Source organism: Falco punctatus (assembly GCF_963210335.1).
Source record: "Falco punctatus genome assembly, chromosome: 2".
In the NCBI taxonomy this organism is placed as follows: Eukaryota; Metazoa; Chordata; class Aves; order Falconiformes; family Falconidae; genus Falco; species Falco punctatus.
Genome location: NC_137581.1, coordinates 112,941,560 through 112,957,231, shown reverse-complemented (window position 1 = coordinate 112,957,231; position 15,672 = coordinate 112,941,560). Strand labels below are relative to the sequence as shown.

The 15,672-nt window shown below is 45.0% G+C and overlaps 1 protein-coding gene and 1 long non-coding RNA gene across 6 annotated transcripts in view; one reads left to right on the top strand and one right to left on the bottom strand.

Moving 5' to 3' along the window:
- Positions 1–10,234, bottom strand: part of LOC308058619 — a 42,794-nt gene extending 32,560 nt beyond the window's left edge. The window contains exon 1 of one of the 2 annotated variants that reach the window (XR_013925914.1): positions 541–10,234. This is a non-coding gene — a long non-coding RNA (uncharacterized lncRNA). The remainder of the gene's footprint in view (positions 1–540) is intronic. The other variant, XR_013925915.1, reaches the window with a different exon arrangement.
- An 87-nt stretch (positions 10,235–10,321) lies between these two features.
- Positions 10,322–15,672, top strand: part of VGLL3 (vestigial like family member 3) — a 28,441-nt gene continuing 23,090 nt past the window's right edge. Inside the window, exon 1 of one of the 4 annotated variants that reach the window (XM_080374665.1) lies at positions 10,322–10,630. In XM_080374665.1, coding sequence (XP_080230791.1) covers positions 10,526–10,630 — 105 coding nt within the window. In that variant the 5' untranslated portion in view covers positions 10,322–10,525. Of the gene's footprint in view, positions 10,631–10,885; positions 14,191–15,672 lie in introns of those variants that run through there. The other 3 variants (XM_080374664.1, XM_080374667.1, XM_080374666.1) reach the window with 3 other exon arrangements.

Here is a 15,672-nt window from a genome sequence, read left to right as displayed (position 1 = left end):
CTGAGGCACAATGGAGGGAATTAAGAATAGAGCAGCTGTCTGATTTCTGAACCATCTTGTTTTTATAGGCTCTTACATAAGCCTTTTTTCTTCTGACTCTCTGTTTACCAAGTCAAGGGTCTATCTCATTGTTCCATTAGTGGAACTTGAATTCACAGCAAACTGATGAAATATGGCAATAAGTCTTATTAGATGTTGTATGTGGAACATAGCTCAGTCCCAAACGCTCTCCTGAGAGTGCCCCATCCCTCTCAAGCAGATATCAATGAGAGCAAGACTATATGCGGAAAAAGAGAACAACAAACATTCTCAAAATGGCGATATCTAAATTGCATGGCACAAATGCCATTCTTTGGGAAAGCGAGGTTTTTCAAATGGTCTATATATAAAACCACTGATGGGATGTGTGAGTAGAGGGGACAAAGTGCTCCCACTCTCATTCCTGTCTCCCCCTCCATGTTTCTGACAGGACTCTAAGTGGGGAAAGGCTACAGAGGCTTTCAGATGCTACAGCAGATGAGCTTCAAATGTTAGTCTGACCTGGGTCCCACAGAACTTAAAGGACCAATCTTCACACTTTGGCCTGAAGGGAGACAGTGCAGGGTTCTAAAAAGCATGTTTCTTGCCTTGCTATGGGCGAGGTACCCAGCTCATTCATCCTTCATAATTTGCAATCTGAATGTTTTGGAGAGCATTGGGACTGACTCTCTGCTGTATCGCTTCCTGTCATGTAACTGCTGGATGCCTAACATGTCCTTAAGCAATCCTGTTTGCTCACCAGATTATCATTTATAATTAGGATGACCTTATTTAGAACCCGTTCAAGAGATATAGGCAGGCTTTCAGATGCTTCTGTCCACCAGACTTCTATCGTTCATCGTGGCTGAAACCTCTCAGGTTTCCCCCAGCTCTCGAGAGGCTCAGCACTGGGCCGGCACGAGCTTCCTCGGCACTGTCAGGAATGAAGTGTTTCTTGGCACGTGCAGAAGCTGAATGCTAGGCACCTGGAGAACTTTAAAACTGAAATAGGTACCTACTTAGGTTTAAGAGCCTTCAGAGCTGGGCAACAGCTGAGCAGAGGTTTTTAGTGTCACTGTTTGTAATTGCAGCTAAATTCTGCCTAGCTGCCTGCTTAGATACCTAAATACCTTTTTGGGATCTGGCCCTAAGGATATTTTTTTTTTTTTTAGCCTTCTTATGCATTAAATAATAAAGAGCAGGCAATTAAGAAGTCTTGCTTAACTGGGTTAGCCTATTGAAGGGAGCTACAAATCAGCCTCATTTCCTCCTCCTGAGAATCGTTAGATCATTTGTTACAAGGGCGAAGGGAGCCTCTGCAGCATTTTGTGGTAGGAGTGTGTAGGGCTGCTCTATGGAGTGCTCTGTTCGGTTGTTTACAAACCATGTGTGCTAGATTGAGCATCCCAGTTGGATGTTTAGTTTGAAAAGCGATATGTCAGTTGCTGTTTAATTAGGACTCTACAGCCCACCTTTCTCAGATGCTGCTGCTTATTACAAGTGTTCCCTGATTGGGAATATGCAGATGCTGTTAGTGGAAGAAATAGTCGCCTTTAGACGAAGTGAAAGGGCTTTGCCACCTCTGACTTGGAGTTATGGCAGCAGACCTGGACCCCAGGGCTTAGATGTGGAAGGACAGAGGAGACAAATGTGCTTCTATTCCGCTTTCAAGGAAAATGCTGTCAGCGAGGGGTGTTGCGGTGCTCTCTGGCCCCAGAGAGGAAATGTTTCTCCATCGCTGCCTGTGTATCCTGCTCACGTTGTTTCTTGGGGTTTCTCTGCAAGAGTTTCAAGAACAGGTGAGCAACTTCTCTTTGCTGCTCACTTGCTTGTTGGGTTTGGGATGCGAGTGCAATAGCCATCAAAAATGTAGCTGTTTAATACTTCAGAGAGAGGCCTGCAAAGAAGAAGCTGCTTGCAGTGAAAGGGCATGGCTTCTTCTCCAGTGGTGTAGCCTTCTCTTATTTGGAAGGCAATTAGTACTTCACAAAATTAAAGGCTTTGAGACTACGTTTCTGCAAAGAGACCCCCCAGTATGCTTTACTGAAATTATAGATGCCTCTGAAATAAACTCTAGTGTGCCATTCAAATGCTCTGGTTTAGTCTTAGTGTTGTTAACTCCTTTCTATCTTTCTAATTTATTGCTGCAAGCTTAAAAAAAAAAAAAAAAAAAACAAGAAAATCTCAACCCCTCATCAAAACTAATGGTTTTCATGGGAACTATGGTGCTGATACACTTCGAAAAGTAATTTTTTTTTATTCATAGCAAGCTATAGTAGCTATGCTGCTGTTGTTAGCCTGTGGGGCTTGTTTAACAGAAATGTACCTTGCCAGAGGTGACGATTTTCTGTCTCACTTTGAAATATGAAAGATGAGTTTAGAAGAAAGCATTTTTATTATTTTTTTTTCAGAAAAGCTAACATGAATGAAATACAACACTGAGTACTGTTGTGTTGGACCCACCTCCTCCAAAAAACTGAAATGCATTATACGTTGTATGTACTTTTAAAGCAGAAGCACAGTATTTCTTTTAGATACTAAGGATAATGCATGGGTGTGTATATGGGTAACAACTGTTTACTGGGTGAGAAAATTCTGTTATGGGAGAAAAAGATGGAGCTTAATCTTCAGCTCTCTTATCCCTGACTTTGGGAATATTACCTCTGTTCAGTAGTTAGCTTTAGTTTTGGTGCAAGCAAAAGCTATTCTACTGAATTTCTGCCATCCTCTGGCTTTCTGGGAAGTGAAGAATCATCACTGTGAGCAGTATACTTTAAGCTGCTTTTTCCAGACTTTCCAGGATGCTTGTTCTGCTCATTTAAAGACCTCCTTTCTCATTAAGGCAATCGCATCCAATAGCACAGAGATGCCCGTGGAGTGCGGAATAACCATGTCAATGAATTTTGCTCCCTGGAGAAGACTAAACAAGCTGCATGACTTAAGTCTATGTCTGAATGGCAAAAATTCTGGCCATCATCTTGAGCTGATTAAGCCCACGGTCTCTGTATCTCCAGCTCTAAAAGAAATAGCAGTGATAGCTCACACTGTCATTGTGGAAATTAGTACATGTATATATAAATATTTTATGCATTTTACTATACAAATATTAATCCACTAAGAATTAATGACTTGCTTTCCCACTCATACAGAGTATTCTGCTTTTGTGATGGGGAAGGAATGATGCCATAGACAACTGGGAAGAGCTGGCTAAGTGTTATTGATAGCTGCATTTTTATTTTATTTTATTTTTTTACCAAGAGACTGATGATAATCTGGAAATGTTTTTCTAGCCATTTCCTTTACCACAGGTTCTTTTGATGAGCAAATAACAGCTAATGAAAAGCCTATGATAATGATATCACAAGAGCAATAGGAAAAGAAACTTGGAAATGCTGACAGACTTTACTGTTGTGATAATCTAGTATAGGAGAAAGTTACATTGTTACTCTAATATACATTCTTGGCAAAAGGAGTAAAAAAAACCCCAAGCAATTGTTAGATTAATAACTTTTCACTGCCATTTAACATATATATTTAGAGTTGGGAAATGGTGTATAGTGTTAAAAATATGGCAGTTTTTCTCGTAGTTAAGGCTTTCTGTCATTTAAGTCAAAGAAAGGACTTGCATTGCCCCATTTCTGCAAGCAAGAGTCTTCATCAAACGCTCCTATAGTCACTAATCATACCTAATAAAACATAAGGAGTGTTAATTAGCTAAATTAATAGAGAAATCACTTCTGTCAAGCAGAGTGAAAGGAGGAATTAAAGTGAGTGCAGTTCAACTGCATGCAGGACTGCAATTCCTTTGTTTCACAAGAAGATAGCTGACATTCCCTTCCTGGGAAACATGGATTTGCCATGTTTGGTGACAAAACTGTATGACTGTGATAGAAGTCTGAGGGTGAAGCAGGAGAGTAAAATTATTCCTGTTTTTCTGCAGATTGCAACATCAAAATTGCAAGACTCGGGACAGGGGGAGGCAAACATTAGCTATGCCAGAAGGGATGGCTGTAGAAAATCTAGACATCGTTTGGCTGTGGAGAAGTCAGATTGCAAGATTGGGGTGTTGTTGTTTTTTTAAACTAAGAATTAATCCAAGATAAAACTGATCATTATTTTACTTAGACCTAGCTCACACTGGTGCCTCTGTCCTATTAACCTTACAGACGTACATGTCTGCACTGACACAAGGGAAAGCAAAGGTAAGCAAAGAGATTATTTTGTCTTTAATAGCAATTATGGCTTAAGTGTCATCAGAAGTCTTAGCCCTACCTTAGGATTTGTTACACTGGATCAAACCCTTGGCAGTTAGCTGATGCAAACATAGTCTGCTACAAACTCACTTTGCTGGTTCAGATTTGATCTAAATGAACTGCTGGGGTAATGTTTTGCTACGGGCTTCATGCCAGACCAGGCATTGTCAGCTTTGCCCCCAGCTGCATAAAACTGGCAGATGCTCTATATCATGTTCTGGCTAATTCATCAAAAAAGGTGTTCGTATGCGTGCCGTCCAGCAGTTACAGGTGGCATATCAGACTGGAAGACCACTGTCATGTTCTGTGAGCAGCTATGCTGATGACAACAAGACTGATTTCAGAGTGAAGTGTCAGTCAGTGCTCACGAACCAGTCACTGGTCCCCAGTCTGCAGAGCAACAATTCCATATTGTCCCAGGTTTTCCAGTTGCCAGGAGCTGCTGGGCTTCATCCTGAATCGTTCCATGCTCACTGCTTTGGCTGCAGCCCCAGTGATTCACAGGGGGACCAGGGAGTGGGTCTGTGCTCAAACTGTGGCCAGTTAGGGACCAAGGAAACCTTTGGGGTAACTGGGAACAGCATTGAAGATACCCTGTGTTGGGCCAGCTGCTGCTTCTCTACCAACTAGAAGTTTGAAAGAGCACCCCAATGTGCTTTTTTTTTTTCCGTAAGGGGGATGATGGAGAAGAAAGGCATCCTCCAACATCTGAATGTTTCAATTGTTTTCTGCTGCTTCTTTACAGTTACTCCCCAGCTGCTTTGCACTTCCCTCTCAGATGCAACAGGGCCCCAAAATTCAACTGCTGAGATGGAAACATGTTTAATAATATATTATGAAAAAGACATGGTGAAAAATTCCAATATAGATGGAGGATTTTAGTGCCAGACTGTGCCCTTGGATTCCAACGCATATCTTCCATTAAAGCTATTAAAAATGTTTGCGTTTCAAGGAAGAATTTAGATTTTTGACAACATTCCCTCTTTTTCTCTGGGAGCCAAACATTTTCTGTGGTAACAGAAAACATTATAACAAGAATAAATATAATGCATTTAGGCATTAAAATGAATAACAGTCCTTGATCTATTTGCTGAAGATTATAGGCATGAGATGTGAAAGCTGTTAGTGGCTTGAAGAAAGGTCCTTGCTGCAATCGGCACTACAGCTTTGCTTGTATTACAAAATATGAAGGAGATGGCTAGAGAGGAATCCAGATCCTTGCATCATATGGAGAAGTTGCTGAGCATCTCGTGACCTTAACTTTGGCCACTGTTTTGCTGTATTTCATCGCATTTGCATCGAGATCCTAAAATCTAAGGGTAACATACTTGCCACAGGTGAGCTGCTGCCTCCTGTTTCAGAGGGGTCAAAACCTCCGTGGCGAGTGTGTAATTGCTGTGTGTATAAGGGAAGCGTTGAGCCTGTTTCCTATACCCCCAAGGTGCTGTATGAATGAAAACGGCATTGTAAACGGGAATGCTGCTTTCCTTCCCAAACACCCAACCCTTCAATTTCTGTATTGTTTCAAATTAGAGCAATTTAAGTCTGTATGGAGAGAAACTCTTATCTTGTCCTCAGGAAAGGAAATAGCTCTCATCTTTTTCCCCCTCCTCAGATGTTTGGGGTGGTCTGTGAATGTTTCCATTCCTTTTCTTCAGGAATGAAGGCAGGCTGCCTGTCTCTGTCTTGTGCACCTTCCCTGAGGAGTGGGGAGAGCCTGAGCTCAATGCAGGAGTTGGAGCTCTCTGTTGCCTGCTGCGTTTCTGGAACTTGCACTGTACCAGCTGGAAGCGTAGATCATGGTGGTGATGGCACTGCAGCTTTACAAGAACGCGCTTAGCAGCCCTTCAGTCCCCAGGTCAAGCTGAACTCCCTAGTGAGGTTACCCAGCGTCATGTAAGTTAGCGAGAAATCTTTAGACATTTGTGTGGCAAATTCCACCAGAAACCTAATTTGCTTTAAAGGGTGTTCGTCATCTCCACAAAAATGCTGTTTCATTAAAATTGACTACTTAAAGATTTATTTTTTTTGTCCATCTCATCAGAGAATTCCCAAGGCAGTTGTGAGCAAACGTTATTTTTACCCTTCCTATTCCTTTATATATAAGGCATAGATAACGCCTGGTGTTTATTTCCTTGGGATGCCGTGCATATCTTCAGATTTGGTCTCCTTGTTTAGGAAAAACTAATGTGTTGCATTTTTGGCTGTTGAGCAGACCGTAACAGCAAAGCCAAGGGGCTTTGCCTGTAAATATTAGCCACAGCTAGCTAGGGTGTGGTTTCCAATGATTTAAATACTTATAGAATGCCATCAGAGAGTGAAACAAGGAGGCAGGGGGAGGGAGGGGATGGGTAAAGGAGAGGACTTGTTTGTTTTAATCTCTGTGGAACTGCTAACTGTACAGAGTCGTCTCCCCAAAGAAATATTTGGAAGCAGTTGCATAGTGGTGAGAAGGGAGGGGGAGGACCCTGACTTCTTGTTGTTATTGTTCAAAAGGTTTGGAAGGCTTGCAACTGTTTTCCAGCATTTATTCAGACCTCTACGTAAATTTTCTGATCTGTGGAAGTGGCAAGCACCCCCAACTCCATCAGGAAAAGTTCATCTCAAAACAAACAAATGAATTCTTGAAGAGCCTGTGCAGGCAGTTTCCACCCCGTTGTTACCTCTCTCCTCCAGAACACACAAGTCGCGTTCGCTTGATGTTATAACCCACAAAACTGCTGTACCAAGTCACGTTTGGCTGTGGTGCTCACCTAGTGCTCTCTCAGGGTTTTTCTGGTCTTATTTCCTACGGTTGCCCTTAGCATCGCTGAAGCTAAGCTCGTCTAAGAATCAGTGTAGCCTGATGGATTTAAGAAGCTAGAATACACAACAAAGATGAATGAACTTTAATTAAAATGCAGCCCGTTGGTTCTTTTCCTCATTAAAGAAACAGACTGTCACAGAAAGCTGGGGTGTTTCTCTTCTGTAAAGACCTCGTACCAGTCATACCTTAGCCTGTTCCCCTCCTTTCCTTTTTTCAGTGTGAGGCATCTGCCTTAGCAAGCTGTGCTCTTCATTCCAGAGTGATGAAAGGGGACAACAATAAATTACAGTGCCTTTTAAGAAATCTCCAAATCTTATCAGATCTCATATTTCATCCTGGCTGCTTTCTATGCCATTCTTTTACTCTAATTGCCACTGAAAATTTACAGTTTGCTGCTGTCCTTGTGCACCTAGCACTTGAAGCTACTGCTGTGAAATGGTATGGAGGCAGAAAGCAGAGATTCTCTCTCCTCCTTTTCATTCTTTTTTTTTTTTTTTTTTTTTTTTTAAATTCCTGTTCCTTGTGAAATCCCCAAATTCACATTTTCCCATGCTTCTGGGAAGAGTGACACTTTATGTACTCTGAGGTATCGTTACGCTGCTAAAAATGGAAACTTGATGCTGCTTCTTGTGGGGTGTAGGGGAAAGAATTGAGAAAGGTGGCAGTTTTACCCCAACTGTCTTATGATGCTTGAATGCTGGGAATAGAAAGCAATATAACAAATGTCTGAAAACCCAGCCGCTTACCACTTTTTTATATAAATTCCAGATTACGGGCCAAACTCACTGTTGACATAAGCAGATGCAAATCTAGTGAAGTCACTGCAGTTACTTCTGCTTATGCCAGAGGTGAATTTGTCCTTATTTTTGGAACGTGCTGGGTTTGTGCTACAACATTGGCACACTCTATCGCGTCAGAATGCTTCTGAGCGATGGCTGCCTGCCGCTGGCTGCCTGACATGATGCATCACGTCAAACATCTGCCTGATAATGATCCTGTTCTGCTTTTTGACATGACGTATCATGCCACTGTATCATGCCCAAAGGCATCTCTTGGGAATCGTGGCAGGACGTGTTAATAAGGAATGTGTGCTAAATGAGTACCAGCGCGTTTTGGCACCCTGTGGAAAACAGTGGTATCTATGTTAGCGCATCTATGTATCTCCTGCAAGTGCCTCACGTACTTGAGTGTAAAATGATTGCTAATGTACTCCCACCTCAATGTATTGTGTTAGCGTAGTAGATGATAAATCATTTTCTACTTTGATCTGGTTCTGCTTTAAGGCCCGATAGTGGATTTTCTCCTAAAATCCATCAATATTGAAAGAACTTGTTCCTATTTGTGATTTTACAGACTTGTTTTGTTACTGTTATTAAGCATAGGAGGGTGTTGTGTTGCCCTTGTGTTTTATTCCTTTTTAATAAACTACCATCAGGCTGCATCGCCGTTGCATCTGAAAGCATTTTACCTCTGACAGAACGGTGCTAAACAACATCTTCCCTGAAACAGGAAACATGTTTCACAATCCTCTGCAGCGAGCAGCACTGCTTCCCTGAGAGGATCTGCGTGGGTGGATAGCAGCCAGTTGTCCAAATGTGAGGAGGCCGGGTGCCAGCAGACGGGGCGGCCAGAGGAATGCCTGAAGGCAGCCCAGCCGTACGCTAGCGGTAAAAACCTCCAGGTCAGGATCAGGCGCGTGTCCAGGAACAGCGAACTTCAGAAGGTGGTGCTTGTTATTGCCGACTGACGGCCTCTGGCTCCCGCGGACGTCGCTGTCGGGATAACGTTCCTGCCTTAGGCTTCTTGTTGCAGTAGGAAATGAGGGGAAAGAGATTTCTGAAATTAATAGGGCCCAGATCGAGCAGAGATTTGTAGATAGCAGTCAGCACTCGGATTTTCTATTTCCCTGAAGAAACTGTTCAGAAGCCCATACGTTTGGTTTAGCAAAGTGTGTGCTGTATGTGTGCAGTGCCCCCGTGGAAACTTCTGAGTGGCTGCGGAGGTTAACACTTCAGGCTGAATGCATTTAGGTAGATACATAAAATGCAACAGGAACAAATTACCAGAGTGCTATTAAAAAAGTATATAGCTACCTTAAAATCTGTATACCCAAAACTTTTTTAAAAAAAAAAAAAAACACAAGCAAAAAAAAAAAACAAAACAAAAAACCCTAACAAAACAAACAACAACAAAAAAAACAACCAAAAACGTGCCTGCAGGAAATTGGATCTTTTTTCAAAGTATTGCAGTTGAATGTTTTGGAGAAATGCTTTCTATAAACAGGGAATCCTACTGGGGTCAGACAGAGCTATTTTAACCTTATGTATTCATCTAACTGTTCTGGCCAAGGAGATGCCTGTGTGTGTATATATACAGAGAAAGAGAGAGGATAAATTTAGAGTTTTTGATTGAAGGCTTCAATTTTTGGCCACTATTAAATGGAGATAACCTTCAAATTTTGTGAAAAAGAAAGTTGAAAAAATTCATTTTAGGCCAAGCAAAAGCAAACAAGAGCAAACGAATGTAGGAATCCCCAGGCTGGTGAGCTGGGGTGATGCTGACGAGCCATATGCCCAGTTCTTTTCCATGTGTGGAATGGTATTGAAAGCCTGCGGGTCCGGGGCTGCAGCAGGGCAGCTCGCTGGCAAAAATGTGCACCCAGAGTTAGGCCACGAGCGTGTTTGAGTGGGACTGGAGCCATTACAACCAGATCCTGGTTTTCCATGTGCTTTTCAAATAGAGCAGTGCACTTAATTGATTTGGGGGTGTGTGTGTGTATATATATTTTTTTATTATTATTATTTCTTCAGCATTGTGGATTGAATGTGGGGAGGGAAGCAAACCTTCCCAGCCTGTCTGGTGGAGAATGCATCCAACCTGCCAGCTCCTGTGGGACCAGCGGGTTTCTCCTTCCTCTCAGATGAATTCCCAGGGTGAGTCCCCGCCGCTGCAGGTGACACTGGCGGCCTCGCTGCTGGAGCCTGGCCGCGCTCCCCGCCGACCGACCCCCGCCCCCCGGCAGCGAGCGGGGGGGACTCGCACCAAAAGCGAATAAATACATAAACGCGCCGGGGGGGTGGGGGGGGAGGCTGCCCGGGAGCGCAGCGCAGCGCCGGGCGGGCTGGGGGCAGGTGCTGCGCGGCCGCGGAGCCGCCGGGCGGGGAGGTGGGGGGGGGGGGCGGGCGGGGCGCGGTCCCGGTCCCCGCCCCCCCCCGGCCCCGCTGTTGCCGCCGCCGCCGGGGCGCCCCGCGCTGCCGCCGCCGCGCTATAAGTGCGGGCGCGGGGCGCGGCGGCCGCTGAAGATGCGCTGGCAGCCGGTGCTGCGCGGCGCCCCGCCGCGGCCGCCCTGCGCGGAGGAGGAGGAGGAGAAGGAAGAAGAAGGAGAAGAAGAAGAAGCAGCAGCAGCTGCAGGGGGAGGCGGCGGTGGCGGCGCGGGGCGGCCGCGGCCATGAGCTGCTCGGACGTGGCCATGCAGCAGCCCGCCCCGGCGGCGTGCGGGGCGCCCCGCTATCTGGCCGGCGCTGCGGCCGCGCCCGCGGCGGGATGCCCGCAGGTGAGCCGCGGGGAGGGAAGGGGTGCGCGGGGGACCGCGCAAGGCGGGGCGGTGGGGCGGGCTGGGAGGTGAGGGCGCTTTTGGGGGACACCCCCCCCCCTCCTCCCTTAGCGGGCTGCACGGCGCATCGCTGGCTGGCCGGGGCGGAGGTCTCCGCCCCGGCCAGCCAGCGATGCGCCGTGCAGCCCCCGGCCTGATTTGGAAATGCGGGGAGCTGCTGAGGGTGTCCCAGGCCAGCGGAGCCTGGTAAGACCTTATTTTTTAAAAAAAGAAAAATATTTCCCCCCCAAACGCATGTATTTGTGGGGTGGATCTTGGCTTGCTGGGCTGGAGAGGGGACGGGGGAGAAAGTTCTTTCTTGCTTTCTTCCCCCCTTCTCTCTGCGCCGTCGCTCCGTACTTGAACGAGCTCCCCCGCTTTGTCGCCCGCCGGTGCGGTGCGCTCCGCGGGCGCGCACAGGGGCGCAACCTCCGCCCGCCGGCGGGGGGGGACCCCCGCTGCTCCCCACGGACGGGGGGCGCACGGCACCGCGCACCCCGGCTCTCCTGCAAGATCGGCTCCGGCGAGTATCCAGCTGAATTTGGTGATCAGATGTTTGTTGGTTGTGGTTGGTTGTTTTTTTTTTTTTTTAAAAAAAAAGTGAATCAGGAAATTCTTATCAGGCTGACAGCATTTTTAGACTATGCAGTGCGTGGGTGAAGTGGGACTAATATTGACTTGGCCCTAATGTAGTCATCTGAGAATACATTTTTTGGTTGTTGCTGCATTCCATAAGGTTTTATCATTATTATCCATGAAGATTGTTTTCTCCGTACATGGGAAGTGACCCCTAATATCAACTTGCCTGGGAGACACGAATATGGGCTAAAACATTAAAATTCCTGTCGCATGTTACTGTGACTTTTCTTTATTGTTGAGAGAGGGAGCCCGCTGCAGAAACGATACCCCAGCGAACTTGTCCAGGTTGCTCACGTTGTTCAGCGTAAATGCGAGCTCTGGAAAACTTGTGGGTTTCGTCTGTCGCAGCATGCCTTCGTTATTACTCCTTCTCTAATCTAGGTCACAGCTTGCAGAACCTTCCATCTATTCAGTAATTTTAGCTACAAACTTTGTGTTTGAATATCTGGAGCTCCAGTTGTTAGCCTGCGTGACTTGGAGGGAAAGTCAATAAATAATCCCGAATATCTTGACTCTTTGACTAAGAGACCTAGAAGTAGAAAACTGTACTTGAAACTTCAGTGAACTTTTTGGCATTTAATTCGGTAGGTGATCAGCTGTATTTGTCTTCCAGATCTGGAGTGTAGAACACATCCTATGTGAAAAATCTATTAAACGCGTTAGCAGCTGTGTCACGCTCAAGTGCAATTGCTTTTTATTTTTAAACAGAATCATGAAGTTTCTCCATCAGCTGAAAGCAGCACCGTATATGAAATGTCCCAGAGGCACCCTAACGAGTGCCAAAGTTTCTTGAAATTTTATTTTAAATAAACTGAGTTCTTGTGGGCTGTGCTGCTTGAGAAAAGTGGAGGTAGATAGCAAGGCAGGGAACATAGGTAGCTCTGTTGAGCCAATACAGCTCGTGAGTTGTGGCCAGCACCATATATCCCCTTTCCACCAAAAAACATTCTAAACCTTGCTATATCCAACATGTTATTGACAATTTCTTTCAGTTCATCCTGCTTGCACCAGTTTTCCTGAAATATAATGGAGCTGGCAGGTCTTTGCAAACTAGTCAAATGTCAGCCTGAAAAACGGAGCTGTTGTTGCCGAACTAAGAATGTTGCACCCTCTAGTTCCAACAGCTGCGAACTTCAGAGCAGTGCATGTATTTTCTCTGAATCCAATGTTTTTTAAATAATAATAAAAAAGTAAACAGAATTAACTCCTCATGTATCTGTAGTCGTAATGGAAAGATTTTTTTTTTTTGCGTAAAGCATGACATTGGGCAAGTGTCTGTTTCTTTAGAATTAGCCTGTCAGGGGACATTTAATCGACTGGTGCAGAAGGTAAGAAAGAAGGGTGAAGAAACTGTTGCCAGGTTTTTGTTTCTTCTTACACATGCGTTCAACATGTAAAATGCTCCTGCGCTCTTTGTGAGGATCATGACCGTTTTAAAGTATGTTCTTCTTTGCCAGAATTAAAAACTGTGGTTTAAAAATAACAGCGAGGGAAGATGAATTAGTGGGATATCTTAAAACTAAAGCTCTGTATTGGATCTGATAAAGTGGAGCTCACCCTTAAAATATCCAAGGACTCCATGGAAGCTTTTTTCAGTATCAATGTGCTACGCTGTTGTCTTTTCGGTACCTAGTTTGTTTTCTGAGAGAGAAAGCTCCTCTGTGCTGTGCTCCTGTTGGCTTTCCTTCTCTCCTCAGTGCGAGGAGATGAAGGTCTGTGACTCTCGCTAAAGCTTGTGCATCTTTGTAGGTATTTTTAATAAATCTGCAACAACTGTGTTGTTGTTATGCCGGTTTTTGGTATCAGTTTTGTCCCATTTAAAGAGCAGAGCAAGCTCCTTAGCTGTGGAGCTGCCGTTGCAGATGTATAGGCTCAAATTCTGGGCCATGGTGTCTATCTGGAGAGCTGACCTCATCGTGTTTCTATAGGTTGCGTACTGCATACGTGGGTCAGGAGAAGCGTCTCCAGCACGCAGCTGATATTATGCCACTGCAGTGAAAGGGTTGAATGGTCTTCTCCGTATTTATTTTATTTTTTTTAAATAACAGGTCTCGGATTGCTTTTAAATGACGGACTAGCATGCATCTGGGTTTTGCAGGAATGACACTTATTAATATTAATTAATATATTTTTTTATAGGGGCTGGTCCATCATGCCTTTTTAAAAGTTACCCCGCTCTAAAGTTACTCCTACATCTCTGTATCTGTAGTTTTCAGCGCAGGACTGATTTTTGCCTTGCACAGAAATGCAGGATTTCTGGAAGCTTAGCTTTCACCAATCCTTAGCCAAGAAAGGACTTGCTGGCAAATTAATTTCGGTGGGATTTTTTTTAAAAGCACTTAATGGACTGAAGCCTGAATTCCTATTGAATGTTAATGGGAGTGGAGGCTTAGCACCTTAGATCTTTGAGATTGCTGCAGTCTAGGGTGTTTGCTGGAGGGCAGTGAGCGGAGTATGTATATACACGTGCTCGTACAATGCCAGAAGGTGCTGATGAAAATGGGGTGTGGCCCTAATTCTACAGATAAATCGGGGTTTCCATATTCCTTTGCCAAAAGACAGAGCGAGCGTGTGCCGGTGTTGCAACACAAATGTGTTGCTGTGCGTGGTGAGGAGCCGTGCCGGCGTGAGGGCAGAGCACTGCAGAATGGTGAAACTCAGCCGCTTTGCATCGTACGCTTTCCTGAGGGGCTTTGCAGGAGTTTGGCTTTCCCGTGGGCTGGGTGAGAGGAATGGGTGTAACGGAGCTGCTCATTTGAAGAGACTCTGGAAACACCTAATTGCTGAAGAATCCCACTGTATTCCTGGCGTGCACGGAACGCTGTGATGGCTTGCCGTGCCCTGGCAGCCTAGGTATAGCAAGCGGCAGAGCTGAGGTTAAGGTAGGATTCACCCTGGCTCACTAACAGCTGAGCTTAAGACCTTTGAGATGGGAAGTTACAGTAAATGGTAGTTTTGGAATTTCTCCATGGTATGTAGAGGTAGAGAGCTAAGCCAACACCATCCTTGCTAAATCAAGTCTTGCATGAAGAGTTGTGATGTGCTCAAGGCAGACTTTCTGCTGGCAGTGCTGTAGACAGACTTTTTCCAGATAAGGGCTTGTCTTCATTAGAAAATTAGGTCACTAACTCAACTCTTCCTTCCAAACTAACAACATTGCAGACAAGGGCAAGTCATGTTTAACGTCGTGTCAGCTGGCTGTAGCTAAACCCTAATTCACGTGCTGTAACTTAGTTTTTCAGTACAATTCTGTGTATCACATGCTCACAACTTTGAGGACGAGTTTATTATCCTGCTTTTACTGTGCGGCAGTCCACGTAGCTAACACAGCAGAAGAGAGCTTCGCATTCACTTTCTGTAGTTCAGATGCTTTCCCAAGACTTCTTCTGAAGCCTGATGTTTGCCTTACTGCTGACTTTGCTGGTAGCTGAATCAGACCTACGTAACTCGCCTTTAAAGGCTACTCTCAGAATTACAGGATGCAAACCCCAGATTAAGTCTTGCCTTGTGTGGGGGGCTTTTGTTGGTTTGTTTTGTTTAATCCCATGAGATGCTGCTGATTTAAAAAAATTGGCTTGCTTTACTTTGTCGTTCTGACTGGGACAAAACTCTTTATTTGATCATCATCTGCATAAAAATAGAGCTTTGGACTTGAATGGTACACCTCTGTTTAGATGTACAGCAAAAGAAGTAGAAATTCATTCTTTTTCCACTGCTTCCCTCCATCGGCAGCGCATAGCAGGAGCCCCAGGCTCTGCTGCTGCAAATCCAGTGGCTTACCTGAAAGCGAGCGTGTGGCTTTGCTCTTGCCTTGCTCATTTGCGAGGGGAGCAGTGAGCATTTCATGCTTTCAGGCCATGCCGTCAATACTGCTTTCAGGCCCAGCGTTCGGTGCCCTGATTGCTTGAAATTGTCTCCTTCCTTGAATACGTTCTGTGTTATCAGTGGGAGCCTGCTTGGCAGACAGCTCCACAAATGGAGGACTGTCCGTGATTTGCCTCGAGTTTGTTGCTGAAATTCCTTCGCAGAAGCTTATGTCAAATGACAGCCTTTTTCTCAGGATAGGGTCATATAGCGTTTCCTCAGCGTAGTTATTCTTTCTTTTTCGTTCCTGTTCTTTCCCTCATAATGGAAAATCTGTAACAGGTGGCCACAGGCACACCACACTTTCATGCTTGGGAGCGTAAAGGACCATGTGCTGTGTAATGGCATGTGTGGAGATGAGGAGCTGTAGGAATAGGCAACCAGCTTATATGAAAAATCAGAGCTGGCCTGAATTTTCGATTCGAACTTGGTGAAACTGAAACTTTTTCTGTTCTCAGCTCTGCTTGGTTGTTTTTCTGTTTTGCTGCCTACTAGCTGGT